Below are 20,084 nucleotides of genomic sequence, written 5' to 3'. Positions count from 1 at the left end.
ACGCTTCGTTTTCTCAACAGGCCAACGTTAAACCGTTTTTCTTTGGAATGGGATAGAATAGATCAACCCCCTCCCCCTCCTCCCCAAAGGGAGGTCTCCGTTATTACAGCTGTATTTAAGTTTGTTTAGCGTCCCATCCAAAAAAAAAAACACCCTGTTTACGCTCGGTTTTAAATGCGCTTTGCGCGATCGGGTCACAGGTGGACAGCGAGACACGCCGCCGTTTACACCTGTGTCCATCATGCGTCTCCGAATCCGTCCATCATGCGTCTCCGAATCCGTCCATCATGCGTCCCCGAATCCGTCCATTATGCGTCTCCGAATCCGTCCATCAATCATACGTCTCCGAATGCGTCCATCATGCGTCCCCAAATCCGTCCCGCTGACCGCTTGTGACCAGATTTCGTTATCGCCGAAGAAGAGTTCGTTAATGTCTACGTCACTTCCGCTACAAGGTCAAAATGGCCGCAGTCAAGCACCAGATTTGCCGGCTAGCTGTGAAAACAACAGCTAATGTTTGACGATGTTTGAAGCACTAATAATAAACATGTACGGACTGTTCCAGCTGTTGAGACTGGCAGGACTGATTCCTCTGCCCACATGGAGATTAGGCATCTCGTTCCGCTAGGACTCCAACCACCTACACCCTCCTCTCTCTCCGCCCCCCCCCCGAAATTTGGCGCGCTGTTACCAAAACATAAATGGAGAGATGAAAACACCACATCCGGCATTGATGACGCATTTTCCTGTGACGTCCTTGTCGGGGACGCATTAGCGTTTACGCTACAAACGATATGTAGGCAAATGCGTCCCAAACCACCTCGGCACGTGGTTTGAGTGACCGGTTCACAAAACGTGTTGGTGGTCGTTTGCGCTTGTGTTTAGCGCGGCCCACTTGTGATCCGATCGCAAAAAACAAACCAAAACAAAAACGCATTTTAAAAGCAAGTGTAAACGGGTAAGGCATCGATTCTATCGATGATCGTTTGCTTTCGTCAGAATAAAGCGCATCCGGTGTTTAAAGGCTGCCCACCGTGAGCCGCCTCGTTAACACGATTTACTAAATAGTCTTGAATCTGCTGTGTTCGGAGCAATTTTTTTTCTTCAAACAATATTTTACTAAAGAAAATGCAGCAATATGTTGTACAATAATAGAAAAAAAGGTCATACCACCCTTAACCCCCTCCATCACCACCACTACCACCACCACCCACTTACACCCCATCCCTCAAGCCTCTCCCACAGGAAATACATTACTATAGCAGAATACGTTTTGGTTTCTGCTACTTTATCAATCCCCGTGGGGCAATTCTTTCTCTGCATTTAAACCATACCAGCTGTGTAGCTAGGGGCAGTGGGCAGCCGCCGTGCAGGGCCCGGGGGTAGTACAGACGTATAGAAACTACAGTAAATAAAATTAAGTAAATATAATAGAGCACTACAATTCTGTATACAACAAAAGATACATGTCAGTATAAGTTATACTCGTGCAGGCAGGGGGGAAATAGAATAAAATCAATAAAATTCATACAAGCAGTGGTTAATTGCACCGAGACTGTTGCAGTGCTGCTGAGGTCCCGAACATGTAGTGTGGGACCTGCGGTTAGGCTATGTACACTCGAGAGCATACATACACAGTTTTTCTCAACCCAGTCCTCAAGGAACCCCTATCCTGCATATTTTCTTTGCAACCCTGAATAGGTGCCTGTTTGTTGTTATTCAACCAATCAGCAATGAATTTTGTCAGATGTTGCACACACCTTGCATAATTAAGTGCTGCGAGATGATTGGTCGAGTAAGTCCAAGCAGGGCTACCTATGCAGGGTTACAATGACAATCTGCAGGATAGGGGTTCCTTGAGGACGGGGTTGAGAAACACTGGACTATAACCCCATTAACCATGTATACTAAGTCCCCTTAAACAGGGGTTGGGTGGCAAACTTGGAACAATTTCAAGGCTTCCTTAAAAAGGCGGGCGTTAGGACCTAGAGCCGTCCTGCCCCGGGGTGGGGTGTGTGGGCGGGGCCGATGACGCATTGAGAAAGAACTTGGATCTTCGCGCAACCGGTTTTCTATTTACTCTCGTGGAAACGCCCTCCTGTCACACAAGCCGCCGTCTTTCTGCCTCTGTCGTCCCCCCACTTCGCCCCTCTCTCCCTGTCTCGTCCCGCCGCTTCGCCTCTCTCTCCCTGTCTCTGGTCGGCAGCCAAGTAGAAGTCTTAATAGGTGAGTAAAACTTTTTTAAAAAGCGCTTTTCACCGAAGCGTGAAACGAGCGCGGTTCTTCCCGAATACAAGAATCTGTTGTTCAGCTTTTAAACCCAGCAGCACTTTCGCGTCTTTATCATGTCGCGTTTACTTGGTTTTGTTTTTTTTAATGAGTTTGTGTGTGTGTGTGTGTGTGTGTGTGTGTGTGTGTGTGTGTGTGTGTGTGTGTGTGTGTGTGTGTGTGTGTGTGTGTGTGTGTGTGTGTGTGTATTTTGTGTGTGTGTGTATATTTTGTGTGTGTGTGTGTGTGTGTGTGTGTGTATATATATTTTGTGTGTGTGTGTGTATATACTGGGATGACACCCGATAGCGCTGCACAAGCCTGCGTGTCGCTGAGTTGTTGGCGGAAAAAGTCGTTTTCCTAACTCAAAGCCTTTGTCTGATGGCCATTGTTCCCTCTTGATGTGACTTAATAGTAACAGATTCTATATGCTTGCTGGTTGTCCATCGTGCCCGATGATGACCATCTTCTTCTATTTGTGGGTCCTTTGAGGACTCAGATAGCAGAAGATACCTGCGCAGAGATGGTTTTTAAAGTGGCATGGGGGGTGCGCTTCTCCCAACGCCACATGACTTGATTGTAGAGGAGATGGTTCCGATGGCAAGGGGGATCCCTAGACGACCGGCACCTCCACACAACTGCAGGGGGCTGCCAGAAATCCAGTTTTTTGGAAACCACCTCAAAGCGTGCCGCCACAGCTTGCTTTTCTGTTGGGGTAAGCTCCCTTAGCCTTATGTCTTCCAGACTCACCCACAAGGCAGCGGGGCAGTGGTTGATAGGTGCCAGGGTGTGTCCACCAGGGTGGGCCTGCACACCATATCTCTGGGGCCCACTGCTGCTCCGAGATCCCCTGCCAAGTTAGCCTGGGGCCGCAAGACCCCAGTTACCACGTGTGGCCACGGGGAGGCCTGGCAGGAGTCTTGGTGAGGGAGAGGCTATGTACTGGCAAGGGAAGGCTTACACGCTAGGATGCTTCCCTATTCGCCACAAAGGCTAGCCAGCGGCAGCAAGCTAAGGGCAGGAAGGACACAAGCGGGTCGGAAGAACACATGCACCTTCCCTCCAACTACACACTGCTGCACTAGACGCATCACAACACTCTGTGTGTATGTACACACACACACACACACGATTCTATATGCACACACACACACACATACACACACACATATACATATATATGGCCTGTCAAAGGTTTGCCATGGTCGTATTTGATGACCTTTGGGAACACTCTTGAAGAGCCTAAGAGCTGCCAAGACCATGAGGGAGTTTACGTCAGGATCCTGACAGATGAGGAGCCAAAGAAAGTGTTCTTGACAGTCGGACTCCAGCATGCCACTGCTGTCGGACACTGTGCCCTGTGATGGCCTGGCGGCCTGTGCAGGGTGTCTTCCAGCCTGCCGGCCCACGACTGCCGGGATAGGCTCCAGCATCCCCGCAACCCTGAGAGCAGGATAAGCAGTTTGGATAATGGATGGATTATTTATTTGTTTATAATATAGAATCTGTAGCGACAGGCATGGGTGTAAGTCCATGAATACTGGGATGGCATCCAGCGCTTTACCTGTGCCTCCGTCCGCAGGGTCGGTGGTTGTGTCAGGAAGGGCGTCCGACGTAACCTTTTGCCAAATCAGTATGCGGATTGACAAGACCGTACCGGATCGGTTGAGGCCCGCATTAATAATGGCCACCGTTGGTGCTGTCTTCCTTGGCCCGTCGAACTGCACTTGAACTACACTTCAGAATCAGAACCAGAATACTTTATTCATCCCCGAGGGGAGTTTGGGTGTCACTGCTCCATCTTGACAAGGTAGGACCTTGGTGTGACCCTCTCGCTGGTCACTACTGCCGGCGCGACCCAGCACATGGTCCCCTGCCTGCGATGGAGGTAAGCGTTTCACTCCGCGACGGCGGTTGTAGTAGTGTGTTTGTTTCTTTTTATCTGCTGCATCCTTAGCTTGGATGCACTGCCTACTTGGCCACTTGGGTTGTAGGTTGCGGTCAAGTATAGGTAAGGTCCTTTGAATCATGCGGCCCATTAGGAGTTCAGCTGGACTTGCCCTTGTGCTGCAGCATGGGGTGGAGCTGTAACACATAAGTGCTGGAGGAGGATCTTTTTGTTTTAAGAGCTCTTTTTCTCTTTGTACTGCTCTTCCAGCACGCCCGTTTCCCTGGGGGTGGTGCGGGCTAGATGTTGTGTTTGAAGCCAGATTCGCAGGCCAGTTCTTTAAATTCTGTGCTGAAGAACTGCAGGTCATTGTCGCTAACCACTTCCTTTGCTAGGCTAACCACTTCCTTTGCTAGGCTAACCACTTCCTTTGCTAGGCTAACCACTTCCTTTGCTTCCCATAGTGGGCAAAGTTAGCCTTCAGCTTTGTGGCCACCTGGGTGCTGGTGGATGTGGGCATGTGTTGGAATAGTCTGAAATAACCAAGTAGCTCTGCTTGTTGAGTTCACACAGGTCTATGCTGATTCTCTTCCATGGCCTGTTAGGAAGTAGCGTGGAGATCAGAGGCTCTCTGCACTGGGCTCTCCTTAGTTCCTGGCATGACTGCCAAGCTAAGACCTTCTGTTTAATATGGGATAATATACCTGGCCACCATACCAAGGTGTTAGCTCTGTCTCTGCATTTAATCAGTCGCTGATGCCTATCATGTATATGGTGTGCTATATTAGCCCTCAATGTCTCAGGCAATGGTGGCTGGCCAGTAGGGGGCTCTGGGGCGCCGCACCCTTCAAACATCAAGAGATGAAAATGTACGTAAATATAATTTAGTTGAATAATGCAAATAATGATGAAATAAAAGTGTTTTTCAGTCTGTGAGTGCCTGTCAACAGCCATTAAATATTGGTTCAAATGGCATGTGGTTGATTTCTGTCTGAATACTTGTACTTCCTGGGTGAGGGGCGCCTGGCGAACGACACCTTGAGTGAGCCCTCAAACTTGTGGCGAGCAGGTGACCTGAGGCTGCTGTCTGATTGGTTTCTTCAGATTTTCCAGGGGGCGCAGTTCGGTGCTGCCCCAGACACGCCCACTTTTATTGGCAGCGAATTGGTATTGTTTTGATGTTTTTTGATCTTATGTGATCGGGCAATTCTTGTGGCTGTCAATCATGTTCACACCCACCATGACGCCTCGTCTCGACTGCCACCGTCTATGAACCCTGATAAAATCTATAGGCTACATTGTCCTTCTTAATAACTCCGTGACTGTGTGGACATTAAAGCAGTTGTCGGGTGTGCTGCGCTAATGTAAATTGCGCCCCCCCTCCCCCAAATTTTTTTTTAGCACCAGCCGCCACTGGTCTCAGGTATTATCATTCTGTTACCCCTAATCACCAGCCCAGTGTGAACTGACAGCTCTTTCTCATAGGGAAAAGCTCCCAACAGTGGGGTATATCTTACTTATGTGTTCAGGCCACCTAGACTGTATGTACCTGGTCAGAGTTTGTAGTTTTTCATCTGCATCTGTGGCAGTTCTGATGCTTTCTATCTTCTGCTCTGTAGCTGGCATGCTGTTGATGATGGATGCAACATGGCACACCACATTTGTGTGTGTGTTGTTGCTGCCCTGTGCATCTCCTACGGAGCTCCTGGATAGTGTGTCTGCCACGATGAGGATCTTACCTGTCACTTACTCCGCTGTGGGGTTAAATCTCATCAGTCGCATCAGTAACCTCTGGCAGTGGATTGGCACAGTATCCAGGTCTTTGGAGTTCATCAGTGGGACTAAGGGTTTGTGATCGGTAATCAGTTTGAATCCCCGTAGGCTGTGTAAGTATTTTTCAAACCGTTCACAGGCCCAGACACACGCCAGACACTCCTTCTCTATCTGAGCATACCTGTTTTCTGCCTCACTCAGACATCAGGAGCAGTACGGTATATGCCTCCAGTCCTTGCCTTGGAGCTGCATCAGCATGCCACTGATCCTGTAGCTGCTGGCATCCACGGAGACTGCTGTGGCTTTGTTGACGTTGTAAAATGCCAGCGTAGGTGAGGTTGTGAGGAGTGTTATGATCTGCTGAAATGCTGACTGCTGTGCTGGACCCCATGTCCACGCTGTCTTAGACTTCAGCAGTTCATATAGTAGTTGTCCCACTGTGTCCAGTTTGGGGACGTATTATCCCAAGTAATTCACCATCCCAAGGACTCTCTTCAGTTCCCAGACATTCCCAGGTGGGATGAGCTTGTTGATTGCCAACGCTTTGGCTGAGTCAGGGTGCATGCTTTCCGCGTCGATCTCATAGCCCAGGAAGTGCAGCTTTCTCTGCCTCAGTGCACATGTTTCTGTATTCAGCTTCACCCCAGTGGTCTCCGGCCATTCCATGATCCTCTGCAGGCATTGGTCATGCTCCGCCATGTCCCCACCATGGACAGTGATGTCATCCATGTACACAGTTGTTCCCTGTAGGCCTTTCAGTGCCTCCTCCATCTTTCTCTGGAATATTTCAAGGGTGCTGGAAATTCCAAAAGGAATGTGTTTGAAGCAGTACCTGGCGAATGGTGTGATGGAGTTTGTTAAGTCTCTGGCTGCCTTTGTCTAGTGGTATCTGCCAGAACCCTGCTGCTGCATCAAGTATCGAGAACACTGTGGACCCATTCGGTTCAGCTGTGATCTCCTCCACCACTGGCAGGGTGAACCTCTCCCTCTTAACTGCTTTATTCAACCTTCTGAGGTCAACGCATAGGCGCGCTTTGCCTGGCTTGTTTGGGACAGGCACCATTTCTATGATGCCCTTTGCCTCCATCCTGTCCAGCTCATCCTTAACAGGTTTCATGATATGGACTCTGCACATGGTGTGTACTGCATAGGGCTGTGCATCAACCCGAAGCATTATCCTCACTGGCTGTGTTTTGAGTAGGCTGTAGTCCTCCCCGGCACTGCAGATCTTGGAAATCCTTTTCACTAGCCCCATTGCCTGTGCTGCCAGTCTGCTGAGTATGTTGCTCACACTCTCTCCCCTGACTACGAAAAATTTCAAATGACTGATTTTTATTCTTGTATACTGTATTTACCGTAAACAAGTACAGTAAAAATTAAATCCCAATGCGCCAGTGCAGTGACGGGGACACTGTGCTGTAGGAGATGCCGTTCTTCAGATGAGGTGTTAAACCAGGTTTAAGTTAGATTAAGGTTGGTTTGAAGCTACCTTAAAGTCGGTTTAAAGTTGGCTTTAAGTTCGTTAGTTTGTTCGTTTAAAGTCAGTTTAACGTTAAAGTTAGTTTAAAGTTTGTTTAAGTTAGCTTTAACTCGATTCAAAACTAATTAAAAGTTGGTTTAAGTTAGTTTAAGGCGGGAAGTCTGCTGCTGCTGCTGCTGCAAGAGCCACATATCCTGCATCCATGTGCCGCAGTACGTTTCGAAGAATGAACGCCAGACTGATTTTATTTCTACTGATTCTAGGATCCCTGCCCTCGTTGAATGACCATACGTGACAGTAGCGAGTAGCCTACCGGTATGTGAGTTTTCGTCAGGGTTAGAGCCAATCAGAGGCAGGGTAGGGCGGGTCTTCGCAGAACATTATGGGATCATGTACAGCGAGCCAGTCATTGTTTCGCTGTACATGATCCCGCTTATTACACAGCTGCGTACTAAAGAAATCAATAATTTGACACAAATTATTGATCAGAAAATTATTTTATTGACTTAGAAGTGATTTTATTGCTTCCGCTAAATAAAATAGTCCATTAGATTTGTTAGTCCGTGAGAACTGCGTCCATAGCAGCGGAATGCCGTAATTGACCAATCAGAATCGAGTATTCAACAAAGCCGTGTAATTAAAAAGTAATAACTTGTAACAGAAGTTATAAGTGAGTTGATTAAATATTATTTTGTTACCGCCAATCGTTGCGGACCTCTGACCTTGAATAAAAATCAGATGATTGATAAGTGTGAGAACCCCTGGCCTGTACCATGTGGTCCGTTGTCCTCATGTGTGTGTATATCACGGTTAGTCTTGTGTTTCTGTTATTGTTGTGAGTTCTATGATGCATCTATTCTCATTGTCTGTCTGTCTCTCTGCCTCCCTCAGACAACAAGATGTTTCTAGCCAAGAGACTCATTGGAGGCATCATGGATGTCGTAAGGTGAATACACACACACACACACACACACACACACACACACACACACACACACACACACACACACACACACACACAAAACCAGCATCATCTCTTACGTTGCTTGTGAAGACATACTTTGGTCTCTTTCTTTCCCGCATGTGATCCTGTTAGGATCAGATGTTAGTCTCTCAGCCATTCTGTGTGTCTGTACTGAGTCAGTGGCTCCATTACATGATGTTAAAAGCTGCCGAGAGAAACATTTTGTTTTTTATTAAGTCAGTCAGCCACCCACCAAGTGTATGTCTACAAACCAAGAATCATACGTCTGTCTGTCTGTGTGACTGTCTGTGTGTGTCTGTGATTGTGTCTGTGTGTGTCTGTGTCTGGCTGTGTGTTTCTGTCTGTGTTTCTATCTGTGTGTGTGTGTCTGTCTGTCTGTTTGACTGTTTGTCTGTGTGTGTGTCTGTGTCTGTCTGTCTGTGTGTCTGTGTGTCTGTCCGTCTACAGCAACATTGACCCAAGTCAGTTTGTACCTTCAGATCCTGTGAGTATACTGTCTTCATTACAGTATATTTAAATCCATACAGTACATATAACTCTATACAGTATTTTTCATTACAATGTATATAGATGTATGCAGTATAATTCATTACAGTATATTTCAATCCATACAGTACATATAACTATACAGTATTTTTCATTACAATGTATATAGATATATGCAGTATAATTCATTACAGTATATTTAAATCCATACAGTACATATAACTCTATACAGTATTTTTCATTACAGTGTATATAGATATATGCGGTATAATTCATTACAGTATATACAAATCTAGTCTATTCCATTACAGCATACGTATGTTTCATTATCATGTGTGTATGTGTGTGTGTGTGTGTTTGTGTGTAGCCTCCACCTCGTAGACCCCTGGCCTACGCTGAAGCTGATGAGAATGACGAGGAGAAACAGTTCCGGAAAGTCTTCCATCACCTGGCCGGCGATGTGAGTCAATATTATCTAGGGGCAACAGTTTTCTAGATTCTCTTTACTCTGACGTTCAACCAACACTTCATCTCCCAACTCCCAAATTCAGGTCGTTCAAGTTTGATAGCTATTAGCAGCCAATCAGGGTAGTGGGTGTTTTTTGTTCCCCCCCCCCTTTTTTTTCCTCCCCAATCGTATCCAGCCAATTACTCCACTCTTCTGAACCATCCCGGTTGCTGCTCCACCCCCTCTGCCAATCCGGGGAGGGCTGCAGACTACCACATGCCTCCTCCGATACATGTGGAGTCACCAGCCACTTCTTTTCACCTGACAGTGAGGAGTTTCACCAGGGGGACGTAGCACGTGGGAGGATCATGCTATTCCCCCCCCAGTTACTCCTCTCCCCCGAACAGGTGCCCCAACCAACCAGGGGAGGCATAGCGCGTGGGAGGATCATGCTATCCCCCCCCCCCCCCAGTTACTCCTCTCCCCCAAACAGGTGCCCCAACCGACCAGGGGAGGCGCTAGTGCAGTGTCCAGGACACATACCCACAATTTGGCTTCCTACCCACAGACATGGCCAATTGTGTCGTAGAGACGCCCAACCAAGCCGGAGGTAACCGGGGGATTCGAACCGACGATCCCCATGTTGGTAGGCAACAGAATAGACCACTATGCCGCCCAGATGCCCTGCGGTGTGTGTTAAATGGCAGTTCTGACCTAGCAGCACTGCTGACTCATTCATTTGAATGGAGCTCGGACAACACTCACCTTACCAACACCTACATAGGAGACACACTGGTCCAGTAGAGCCAGCAGACACAGGACTGAAGCTTTGTAGTAGTTATCCTTAATTTCTTCGGTTTTGGTGGATTTCACATCATCTGCTGGTCCCTGCAGTTTGTTTTCTTACTGCAAAGTCATTTCTGTTTCCAGTGGTGGTGTTTGTATTTTGGAAAAAGACGACTGGTCAGCAATGTCATCTGGCGTGATGATATGAAATGTGAATCCATATCCAACATTAAATTGAACCTAATTAAATGCTAAGTAATGTTTAGCTTTGTATTTTAGTGACTATTCCTGGCTCCTCTGCATTAAACATGCAGATTTCTTCTTTTCCTTTTGTGGAATACTTGACATATTTCCTGTGTGGGCACCATTACTTGTTGGGAATACTTGTTGGGAATGGTGGAATATGCTGGCACCAATGAAAAATAACATAGAGGAACAATTACAGAACACTGACACATTGAATGGCTGTTTGTCCAAAAATACTGGTGGCCGACAGTATCATTTTTGGGCCCTGATGCTTTCCTTTTATCGCTGTTTCTGAACACAGCCCAGAACTCTTCCTCCTGCATGGTGAGAGGAGGAGGCTGAGGTGGTCAGCAGGAAGCTCTGCCAACTGTTTCAAACCTAGTATGAAACTCATTCAGTTTGTCTGGTAGATCAAGCTCCTCGTCCACATTTTGCAGGGAGCAGTAGTTGGTCATGGCTCTTCCATTTGGTTCATAAGGGGCTGGACGTTTGAGAGTAGAATAAGTGGTAGTGGGGTGCGGCAGGGCTGACAGATGACTCGGTATAGAATCCCGGTTCGTCTGCAGACACCTGGTGTGCTTGATTGTGTGGGCAGGATGTAAACAATCCTCAGGAATGGCTAGATGTTGGTGATCTAGAGTTCCATGTGATCCTTCTCTGATGTGATCCTGCTCATCTTTAAGTATTTCCTTGTGGGTGTTTTTGTACAAACTTGATGATTTATGAACAAATAATACTGACAGTAGTGACAGAGACGACAACAGAGGTTGTGCCGGTGTGAGCCCAACAGCCGCCATGATTCATCACACAAGTCAACTCCCAACTCAAACTCAGTCAAACTCTTTCTTGGATACTGGGAGCTGACCAGTACAACCACAGTCTTGTGCTGTTAGTTACTGGGAGTTGACCAGTCCGACCACAGTCGTCTGCTGTTTGTTACTGGGAGTTGACCAGTACAAGTGGGTTGTGTATCTCGCAGCTGGATATTGAAATGTCTTGGTCAAGGGCACACTGGTAGCAGTTTCTGAGTGATGGGCATGTGTTTTTAGTGCCAACCAGCATGAGGATTTGAACCAGCAAGTGTGCGGTCACATGACTTCGGGCAATGTCATGACTGGATGGGCCAGTCTGTGTAGGACAGCTGGTGTCTCTGTGTAGTGAAAACACAAACGGGACTCGGATCAAATCCAGATGCTGTGGATCTATCTATCTATCTATCTATCTATCTATCTATCTATCTATCTATCTATCTATCTATCTATCTATCTATCTATCTATCTATCTATCTATCTATCTATCTATCTATCTATCTATCTATCTATCTATCTATCTATCTATCTATCTATCTATCTATCTATCTATCTATCTGTGTCTCACAGGCACTCAGACAGTTGAATGTTGTTGGCTTGTTTTTTAATTGGCGTCATTATAACTTGTTTACAGTCATTTCTACAGTGTGTGTGGTTTCTGTCTGTGTTTTGGGCTCGCTGGTATTTTCCTCTGCCTGCTGAACCCTAAATGGCTTCATTTGATCTTTCTTTTAATGAAAGGCTCTTCCTGTGGTCTGAATATAGGCTCCGTCTGTCTGTCTGTCAGTCTGTTGTGACACTGTCTTCCATGTCTGTCTTCCTCTCAGTCACTTACCCTGTTACGCTCATCTTTAAGTCATTACTGCATTCCAAACCCTTCCCTCCTCTCTCTCTGGTGAAACTTGTGTCAACTGACTGCAGGTGTCCCCACCCTTATAAACAATTCAGCAGCATAACGACCCAAACCAACCATCGGTTTCATATGCAGATATGGGTGTGACCATTAACTGGAGTTACAATAGCCATGGATTTGGGAATAGTTGCCACCACAGCATGGTAAGATGGCACAACACAGGAGCGCTAACACGTCAGGCCAGGACTCCACGGTCTACACCATCCACAGGCCAGTGGCCACTCTTTCAAAGATCAGGATCGGAATCAGAATGCTTTATTCATCCCCGAGGGGAAATTGGGTCCTATGACAGGCACTCATGCTCTAGTAAAGAAAAAAGTAACAAGATAACAAGAAAATAGAAACAAATAGAAAAAAGAAAAACAAATAGAAATAAAAGATGAAATAAGAAATAGAAATAGGAGCAAAATATATAAACATACGTGCACCTTGCTCCAGTATGGTGCACATAACACCCTATCTATACTGCACTACTGCAGCACAAACAAAACCTGACAGGGCCAGTTCCATGACCATTAACTCCAAGTGTCTGACAGTCTGAGTCTGGGGAGGAGTTGTAAAGTTTGATGGCCACAGGCAGGAATGACCTCCTGTGGTGCTTTTCGGCAGAATGAGTCTATTACTAAAAGTACCCCTATGCCTGACCAGCACGTCATGGAGTGGGTGGGAGATGTTGTCCATGATGGCACATAACTTAAACAACGTCCTCCTATCAGAAACTGCCGCCAGAGAGTCCAGCTCCACCCCACAATGTCATCGGCCTTGTGGATCAGTTTATTGAGCCTGTTTGCATCTGCTACCCTCAACCCGCTGCCCCGACACACAGCAACAAACAGGAGAGCACTGCCACCACAGACTCATACCTCATCCTGAGCATCGTCTGGCAGATGTTGAAGGACCTCAGCCTCCTCAAACAGTAGAGACGGCTCTGTCCCTTCTTGTAGAGGGCATCGGTGTTCTTACCCAGTCCAGTTTATTGGAGGATGTGCACAACCTTGATAGGGAGGAACGCTAGTTTGAACGGGGAGTCAAAGAGGCCATCTATGTGAAGAGGGAACGGCCGTCCCTGAACCAAGAGGGGACTAAGAGTACATCTGTCACCATCTTACAATGTTGTGATTGCAACTATTCCCCAATCCTCTGTGAATAGTACACATGTTTGCATAAGTAAGCAGATATGGTGATATGTGCATGTATACCGAGTGTAACACTGCATATGATTATCATGATGATTATATTTTCCATATCGCTCAACACTATGTCATATGAGTAGAAACTACCAAGTCGTCCTCATGCAACTTTGCTGCAGCTCCAAGAGATAAAGAGGAGTATAGTAGAGAACACTAGATGGCGACAGGCATGGGCGCAAGTCCATGAATACTGAGATGACATCCAGCGCTTTGCCTGCGCCCCCGTCTGTAGGGTTAGTGGTTGTGTCAGAAAGGACGTCCAGTGTAACATTTTGCCAAATCATTTTGCGGCTTGACAAGACCATACCGGATCAGTCAAGGCCCGGATTAACAACAGCCGCCGTTGGTGCTCCGTCCTCACAGGGTACCGATGGAAACTGTACAATCCGCTGTGGCGACCCCTGAGAAACGGGGAACAAGCCGAAAGAAGAAAAAGAAGATGATAGAGAATAGATGAGAGAGGGGGGGAAGGGGGGAGAGACAACGAGAGGAGGAGAGAGAAACATCGTAGAGACTAAACATCACAGTTTAAAGATGACAGACTGGTTCTTCCTTTCTTCCAATTTTCTTGACCTTCATTCTGCATTCCTTTTTTGTGTTTGCTCCCCCGCTCCCCACATTCCTGCCATTGCCTGGCAGGGCGGCACTCCTGCCTTAAGGGCCGTGTGTGTGTGTGTGTGTGTGTGTGTGTGTGTGTGTGTGTGTGTGTGTGTGTGTGTGTGTGTGTGTGTGTGTGTGTGTGTGTGTGTGTGTGTGTGTGTGTGTGTGTGTGTGTGTGTGTGTGTGTGTGTGTGTGTGTCTTATACCCAGGGTGTGTATACCGGTTGGAGCAGGGCTCAGACAGTCAAACTGAATCAACAGCAGTAATGATGATAACAAGGAATACAGCGATGAAGATGCTTGGTAGTGTAATTGAGACGGGTGGTGTTTGGCTCCATATGCGTGGAGTAACACACCGCCGGTCAGCAGAATTCTTAGCTTTGGTGTGTGGAAACCGGTTGTTCTGGATTAAAACATACAGTAGCAGGGCTGTGTTAGCAGCATGACGCTAACACAGTCGCAGTGTGTGTTCATGTGAGCAGCCCAGCAGATGAAACCGTGCTCTGTGTGAAACTCATTTTGCAAATAAAACAGATTGTGAGTCTCAGCGTCTGCAGGAGAAACCGAGTGTGTTCTCTCAGGACTGGATGTGACAGATGAAAAGCAACTAAAATCTCCTGGTGTCGTTTCTTTCTAGTAGGAGTCAGATGTCAAACCTCTCAATGCTCATTAGTGTGACTAAAAAGGAAGACGCCGGTGTTTTTCACTAATAAACAAACGGTGGAGAGACAGGCATGTTGTTATGTATTTCTGTCCAAGATATCCTGCGATCACGTGATTTCACAACAAAATCTAGGGAAGGAACAGAAAGCGACAAAGACCTGTGGCGTTGTCCTCGGTGTGACAGACAACATGTTGCCTGGTTGTGTTTTGGTCTGACGTAGAACTGGGACATGCCGATAAAATGTCTCTATTGATGATATGATGGTATGTAGTGTACGACTGTCAGGGCTTTCGTAAGAGTTCTCCCATTCTGCTCTCATCACATCCAAATCCCAGCACTTAAGCTGTCAAGTTTTCTGATTGATCCATAACACGTGTATTACCCAGGTTCATTCTTACACATGCCTGGTGTTCACATTGACTGTTCTGTCTTGGATGTCCATGTGAATTCTATCTGTACTGGATCCTACCCAGACTCTTCTCTCTGCAGACTCAGGGTGTTTGAGGTTGGACAGAGGGTAATGATGTTATTTTATCATGCTGTGATAGAGAGTATATTATGTTATGGAATCTCAGCCTGGTTTGGTAACATGTCAGTTAAGATCACAAATGGACTGCTCCACACAGCAATGAAAAGTGGTGGGAGTGAGAGAGCATCCCTATCGCCAAATGCTCTTCAAGAAGACAGTAGTTAAACAGGCTAGGACCGTTATCGATGACCCCGCTAATGTCCTGTATTCAGAATACCCTTTTTTATGCATGCTCAATAATCTAGATTAGAAAATCACAGCAAATTGAATCAGTTCATCTGGACACAATGTTTATTGGGAGAAACGTTTCATCACTCATCCGAGTGACATCTTCAGTCTCAACTGACTGCAGGTATCCCACCCTTATAAACAGTACAGTGGCATAATGAGCAAAACCAACAATCATTTTCATATGCAAATATGGGTGTGACCTTTAACCATAGTTACAGTGGCCATGTGTACTATTCACAGAGGATTGGGGAATGTTTGCAATCACAGCATTGTAAGATGGCGACAGATGTACTCTTAGGCCCCTCCCTCACTTCAGGGATGACCGTTCGTCAGGTAGATTTTGCAGGGTTCCAATTAAATACAGGAAAAGTTACCTGAACAGGTCTAAAAACTCTTTCGTCCCCCCATCAGTGAATCTCCTAAGCTCAGGATTTGAGGGGGAGGTGATATGAGGGAAGGTGTTGCATGTATGTAAATGCACTTTGTCTGTTACTGCACCATGTCATAATATATGTGGCAGTCTTTATGTCCAAGGCAAATTTACTTTGGTACAAATAATATGGTCTTGATAAATGATCATTAGTAATGTGAATATGATGACCAGGCAGGAAGAGACATCCGTCATTCATTTCACTAAAACAGGAACAACAACATTTAAGTTATACGTATCTCCATATTACCAGAACCACAATCCCACAACACATCTGTGCTCACATCACCATATATACACATTATATCCACATATCTGCCGGCTGTAGCTTTGTGGTTGTGGTGTTTGTTATCAGACTTCAGCCTATGTATAGCTTTTTAAGTGGTGAGTCACAAACATGGAAACAGTGGAAGGAAACGGATTCAGTTTGGTGTGACTCACATGCTAGCAACGACAGCCATGACTCACTGTTTGTGGTGTTTCCTGTGTGTGTGTGTGTGATGCTTTAACAGGATATGGAAGTGAGCCCCAATGAGCTGATGAACATTTTAAACAAGATCATCAGCAAACGTGAGTCAAAAAGCAGTACTTCGACACATGAGAGCTGACTTTAGAAACGTGGTGCGAGTCATGTTCCTCTACACAGACCTCCAACCTGCGACAGAAAAACATCTGAACTGTAATTAACATTCATGTTTTAAGGTCACTTGAAGCTGCATGAATAGTCCATTACGTTGAATCTCATCTCAGTTGGAGAACTGAAGTCTTTGTTTGGAAACGAGGCTGGTGAACCATGAACTCATCTGCAGTTTGTGGTTTTGATTTTTTTTTCTCTTCATTTTAATGTGGCCCTCTTTTTTTTCTGTGGATGGTTCGATTCCGTCATCATCGTCTTTACTTACCGATTTATTTTTATTTATTTTTTGTCGTTTGATTTTTTTTTCAGGTTACATGCTTCATATTCAAATAAAACCATATTTCCATTTTGTCACATCCACAAATTTGAAATTTAATTTTTTCATGTTTATATATATATAAAATCCAGTGAGTCAAGTAAATTCTTTATGAGACAGTACAAGCCTGTTTTAGTCGAAATGAATCCTTATTGTTATTTTCATCTCTATTCTCCAAACCAAAGATGGATAGATTTTGTAAACCATGCTTATTATTCATATTATTTTTTTTAATTTTTTTTTCTATTTTCACACTCCTTTTTATTTTTCTCCCAGACGACGACCTGAAGACTGATGGTTTCAGCATTGAGTCCTGCAGGAGTATGGTGGCTGTTATGGATGTATCCTTCCACATTACATACAGGTCTACCTTTATTCTGGACGTCACCAGCTGTACAAGTTCATCTGTTGATGCTTGTGGACACATCTTCAGTGATGCTGCTACAATCATCGGGCGTTTCTGTATTAATTAACAAATTGTAGTTTTAATTTGTCACTAAATTGTTTTGTTTTTATTGTGCTACTCATGGAAAGGCGTTAAATAAACCAACAGTACTTTGAATTTGACTATTAAAGTGCCTTGCCTGTGGGCGCAGCAGCAAGGTAACTTAGAACTAGCAACACCCTCCACTACTGTCGGTAATAGAATCACTGCTTTTGGCTAGTGTTGCTGGTCAGTCCTCAGCTCTATTGCTGCTAGACTTGTCAGCTGCCTCTGACACGGTTAACCACCAAACCCTCCTCTCCTCACTCACTGATCTTGGTATCTCAGGATCAGCCCTCCACTGGTTCATGTCCTACCTCTCAGGGAGATCTTTTTGAGTATCTTTGAGTGGAGAAGTGTCCAAACCGCAAGGCTTATCCACAGGGGTACCTCAAGGGTCAGTGCTCGGTCCCCTCCTCTTCTCAATATACACCACTTCACTTGGGGCAATCATCCGCTCCCATGGTTTCTCATACCACTGTTATGCTGACGATACCCAGCTCTTCCTATCATTCCCGCCAGATGACCTCACAGTTTCAGCATGGATATTGTCACGCCTTGCTGATATCTCTGCATAGATGAAACAACGCCACCTTCAGCTTAACCTATGTAAGACTGAGCTCCTTGTCATCTCAGCCAGTCCATCATCACAACAACAGATCAAAATCCAGCTCAGATCAACCCAACTCATGCCCACAAAGTCTGCCCGAAACCTGGGTGTCATGATTGATGATCAACGACCCTTTAAGGTTCACATGGCCTTCATCGCTCGGTCGTGCCGATTTGCCCTGTGCAACATCAGGAAAATTAGACCCTACCTGTCTGAGCATGCAGCACAGCTCCTGGTACAGGCTCTTGTAATATCACGCATTGACTACTGCAACATCTTACTGGCAGGTCCTTCTGCACGAACTTTCAAACCTCTGCAAATGATCGAGAATGCGGCGGCGCATCTGGTCTTCAACCAACCCAAAACAGCACGTCACTCCACTGTTCATATCCTTCCACCGGCACCCAGTTACTGCCCGCATCAAATTCAAAACCTTGATGCTCACTTACAAAACAGCAACTAAAACAGCTCCCGCCTACCTGACCTCCCTCATTCAGGTCTACACTCAGTCCTGCTCACTACGCTCTGCCAATGAAAGGCACCTGGCACTTCAGCCACAATGGGGGCCCTAAGTCACTAGCCAGACTCTTCTCCTCTGTAGTTCCCCAGTGGTGGAGCGAGTTACCAAACTCCATTTGATCCACTGAGTCCCTCTCCATCTTTAAGAAGCGAAAGACCCAGTTCTTTCTTGAACACCTCCACACCTGATGGTATTAAAAAAAACCGCTTCTATGCACCCTATGCATTGCCTTTGTGCACTGCCTGTTGACACCTCTGTCCTATTGGACTTGAACCTAGTTTTTTGGCACTTACTTGTGTTGTTGTCTCCTGACCAGATCCTTGCTTGTGTTGTGTTAACTCTCAGATGTACGTCACTTTGGATAAAAGTGTCCGCTAAATGAAATTGTAATTGTGATTGTACTGCCAGTTTAACCTCAGGGTGCCCTGAGTTTGACCCTTGACCCTGCTGTCTCAGAGTGACAGCACAGGAAAACTGGGCTTCCATGAGTTTAAATACCTGTGGAACAACATCAAGAAATGGCAGGTCAGTTACTTTCACGTTTATTACAGGAGAGAACCTTTTGTCAGGATGTAAAGATTTACATGTGGGTAATGACCTCTGACCTTGTGGATTAACTGCTGTTGCTGCTTCCTGCCTTTGCGGTATAGAACATGTGTGTGTGTGTCAGAGACTTTGTGTGTGGAGGGGTAAATGGGTCACAACCACAATGTCTGACATGATGGAGGTGGCTGTGTGAATTAAAAGGATGTGTTTTCTAGAAGACTGTAGTCTACAAGAGTGCGCGTGTGTTTGTGTGCGTGTATGTTGTGGTTGTATGGCGTGTGTTGTGTTTTGCATGTCTTCCAGGGCATCTATAAGTCCCACGACACCGACCGCTCCGGTGTGATTGGCTCTGGAGAGCTTCCCCAAGCCTTCAAGGCTGCTGGTGAGCACCACCGGTGTGTGTGTGTGTGGGTGTGTGGGTGTGTGTGTGTGTGTGTGATCAACAATGAGAAAAAAGTGTCAATTCATGCTCTATAATTGTGTAAATACAATGAACTATTTTAACCTCTGATGTGTGTGTGTGTGTGTCTGTGTGTCTGTGTGTGTGTCTCCAGGTTTCCCTCTGAATGATCAGCTCTTCCAGCTGATTATCCGTCGCTATAGCGATGAGCACGGCGACCTGGACTTTGACAATTTCATCGGCTGCCTGGTGCGACTGGACGCCATGTGTCGTAAGTCCCCCCCCCCCCACACACACACCTTTCAGCCTCTTCTTCTACCTCCCTTATTTCTCAGTAGCCTCTCTTACTGTCGACTCTTCTTCCTCCTCTTCCTCATCCCTCATCATATCCACATTACTAATGATCATTTATCAATATTTTCTGCTGTGTAAATAGTGTGTGTGTGTGTGTGTGTGTGTGTGTGTGTGTGTGTGTGTGTGTGTGTGTGTGTGTGTGTGTGTGTGTGTGGTATTCCAGGAGCCTTTAAGACTCTGGACAAGGATAACAACGGCTCCATCAACCTGGACATTAAAGAGGTGAAGCGATATTTCTTCATTTTGTTGAAACACATCTACTACTACTACTAGTACTACTACTAGTACTAGTACTAGTACTACTACACCTAGTCAAATGAAACCATACTGGTATGATGTTGAATTAATGAGTCCAAATGTCTCTAAAAAGTCATAAACGGGTGTCCGGATGGCGTGGCGGTCTATTCTGTTGCCTACCAACACGGGGATCACCGGTTTGAATCCCCGTGTTACCTCCAGCTTGGTCGGTCGTCCCTACAAACACAATTGGC

The 20,084-nt window shown here is 46.0% G+C and overlaps 1 protein-coding gene across 1 annotated transcript in view; it reads left to right on the top strand.

Annotated features, from left to right (window-relative positions):
• The first annotated feature begins 2,067 nt into the window (after positions 1-2,067).
• capns1b (calpain, small subunit 1 b) overlaps positions 2,068-20,084 on the top strand; it is an 18,897-nt gene continuing 880 nt past the window's right edge. The window contains exons 1-10 of the mRNA XM_056283154.1: positions 2,068-2,226; positions 8,301-8,355; positions 8,842-8,878; positions 9,248-9,340; positions 16,239-16,296; positions 16,956-17,020; positions 18,750-18,818; positions 19,143-19,221; positions 19,394-19,510; positions 19,757-19,815. Of these exons, the coding sequence (XP_056139129.1) occupies positions 8,309-8,355; positions 8,842-8,878; positions 9,248-9,340; positions 16,239-16,296; positions 16,956-17,020; positions 18,750-18,818; positions 19,143-19,221; positions 19,394-19,510; positions 19,757-19,815 (624 nt within the window). The 5' untranslated portion in view covers positions 2,068-2,226; positions 8,301-8,308. The remainder of the gene's footprint in view (positions 2,227-8,300; positions 8,356-8,841; positions 8,879-9,247; positions 9,341-16,238; positions 16,297-16,955; positions 17,021-18,749; positions 18,819-19,142; positions 19,222-19,393; positions 19,511-19,756; positions 19,816-20,084) is intronic.

The sequence above is a fragment of the Lampris incognitus genome, chromosome 7 (assembly GCF_029633865.1).
Source record: "Lampris incognitus isolate fLamInc1 chromosome 7, fLamInc1.hap2, whole genome shotgun sequence".
In the NCBI taxonomy this organism is placed as follows: domain Eukaryota; kingdom Metazoa; phylum Chordata; class Actinopteri; order Lampriformes; family Lampridae; genus Lampris; species Lampris incognitus.
Note: the sequence above shows the minus strand (reverse complement) of the source record. Positions and strands in the feature narration are given on the sequence as shown.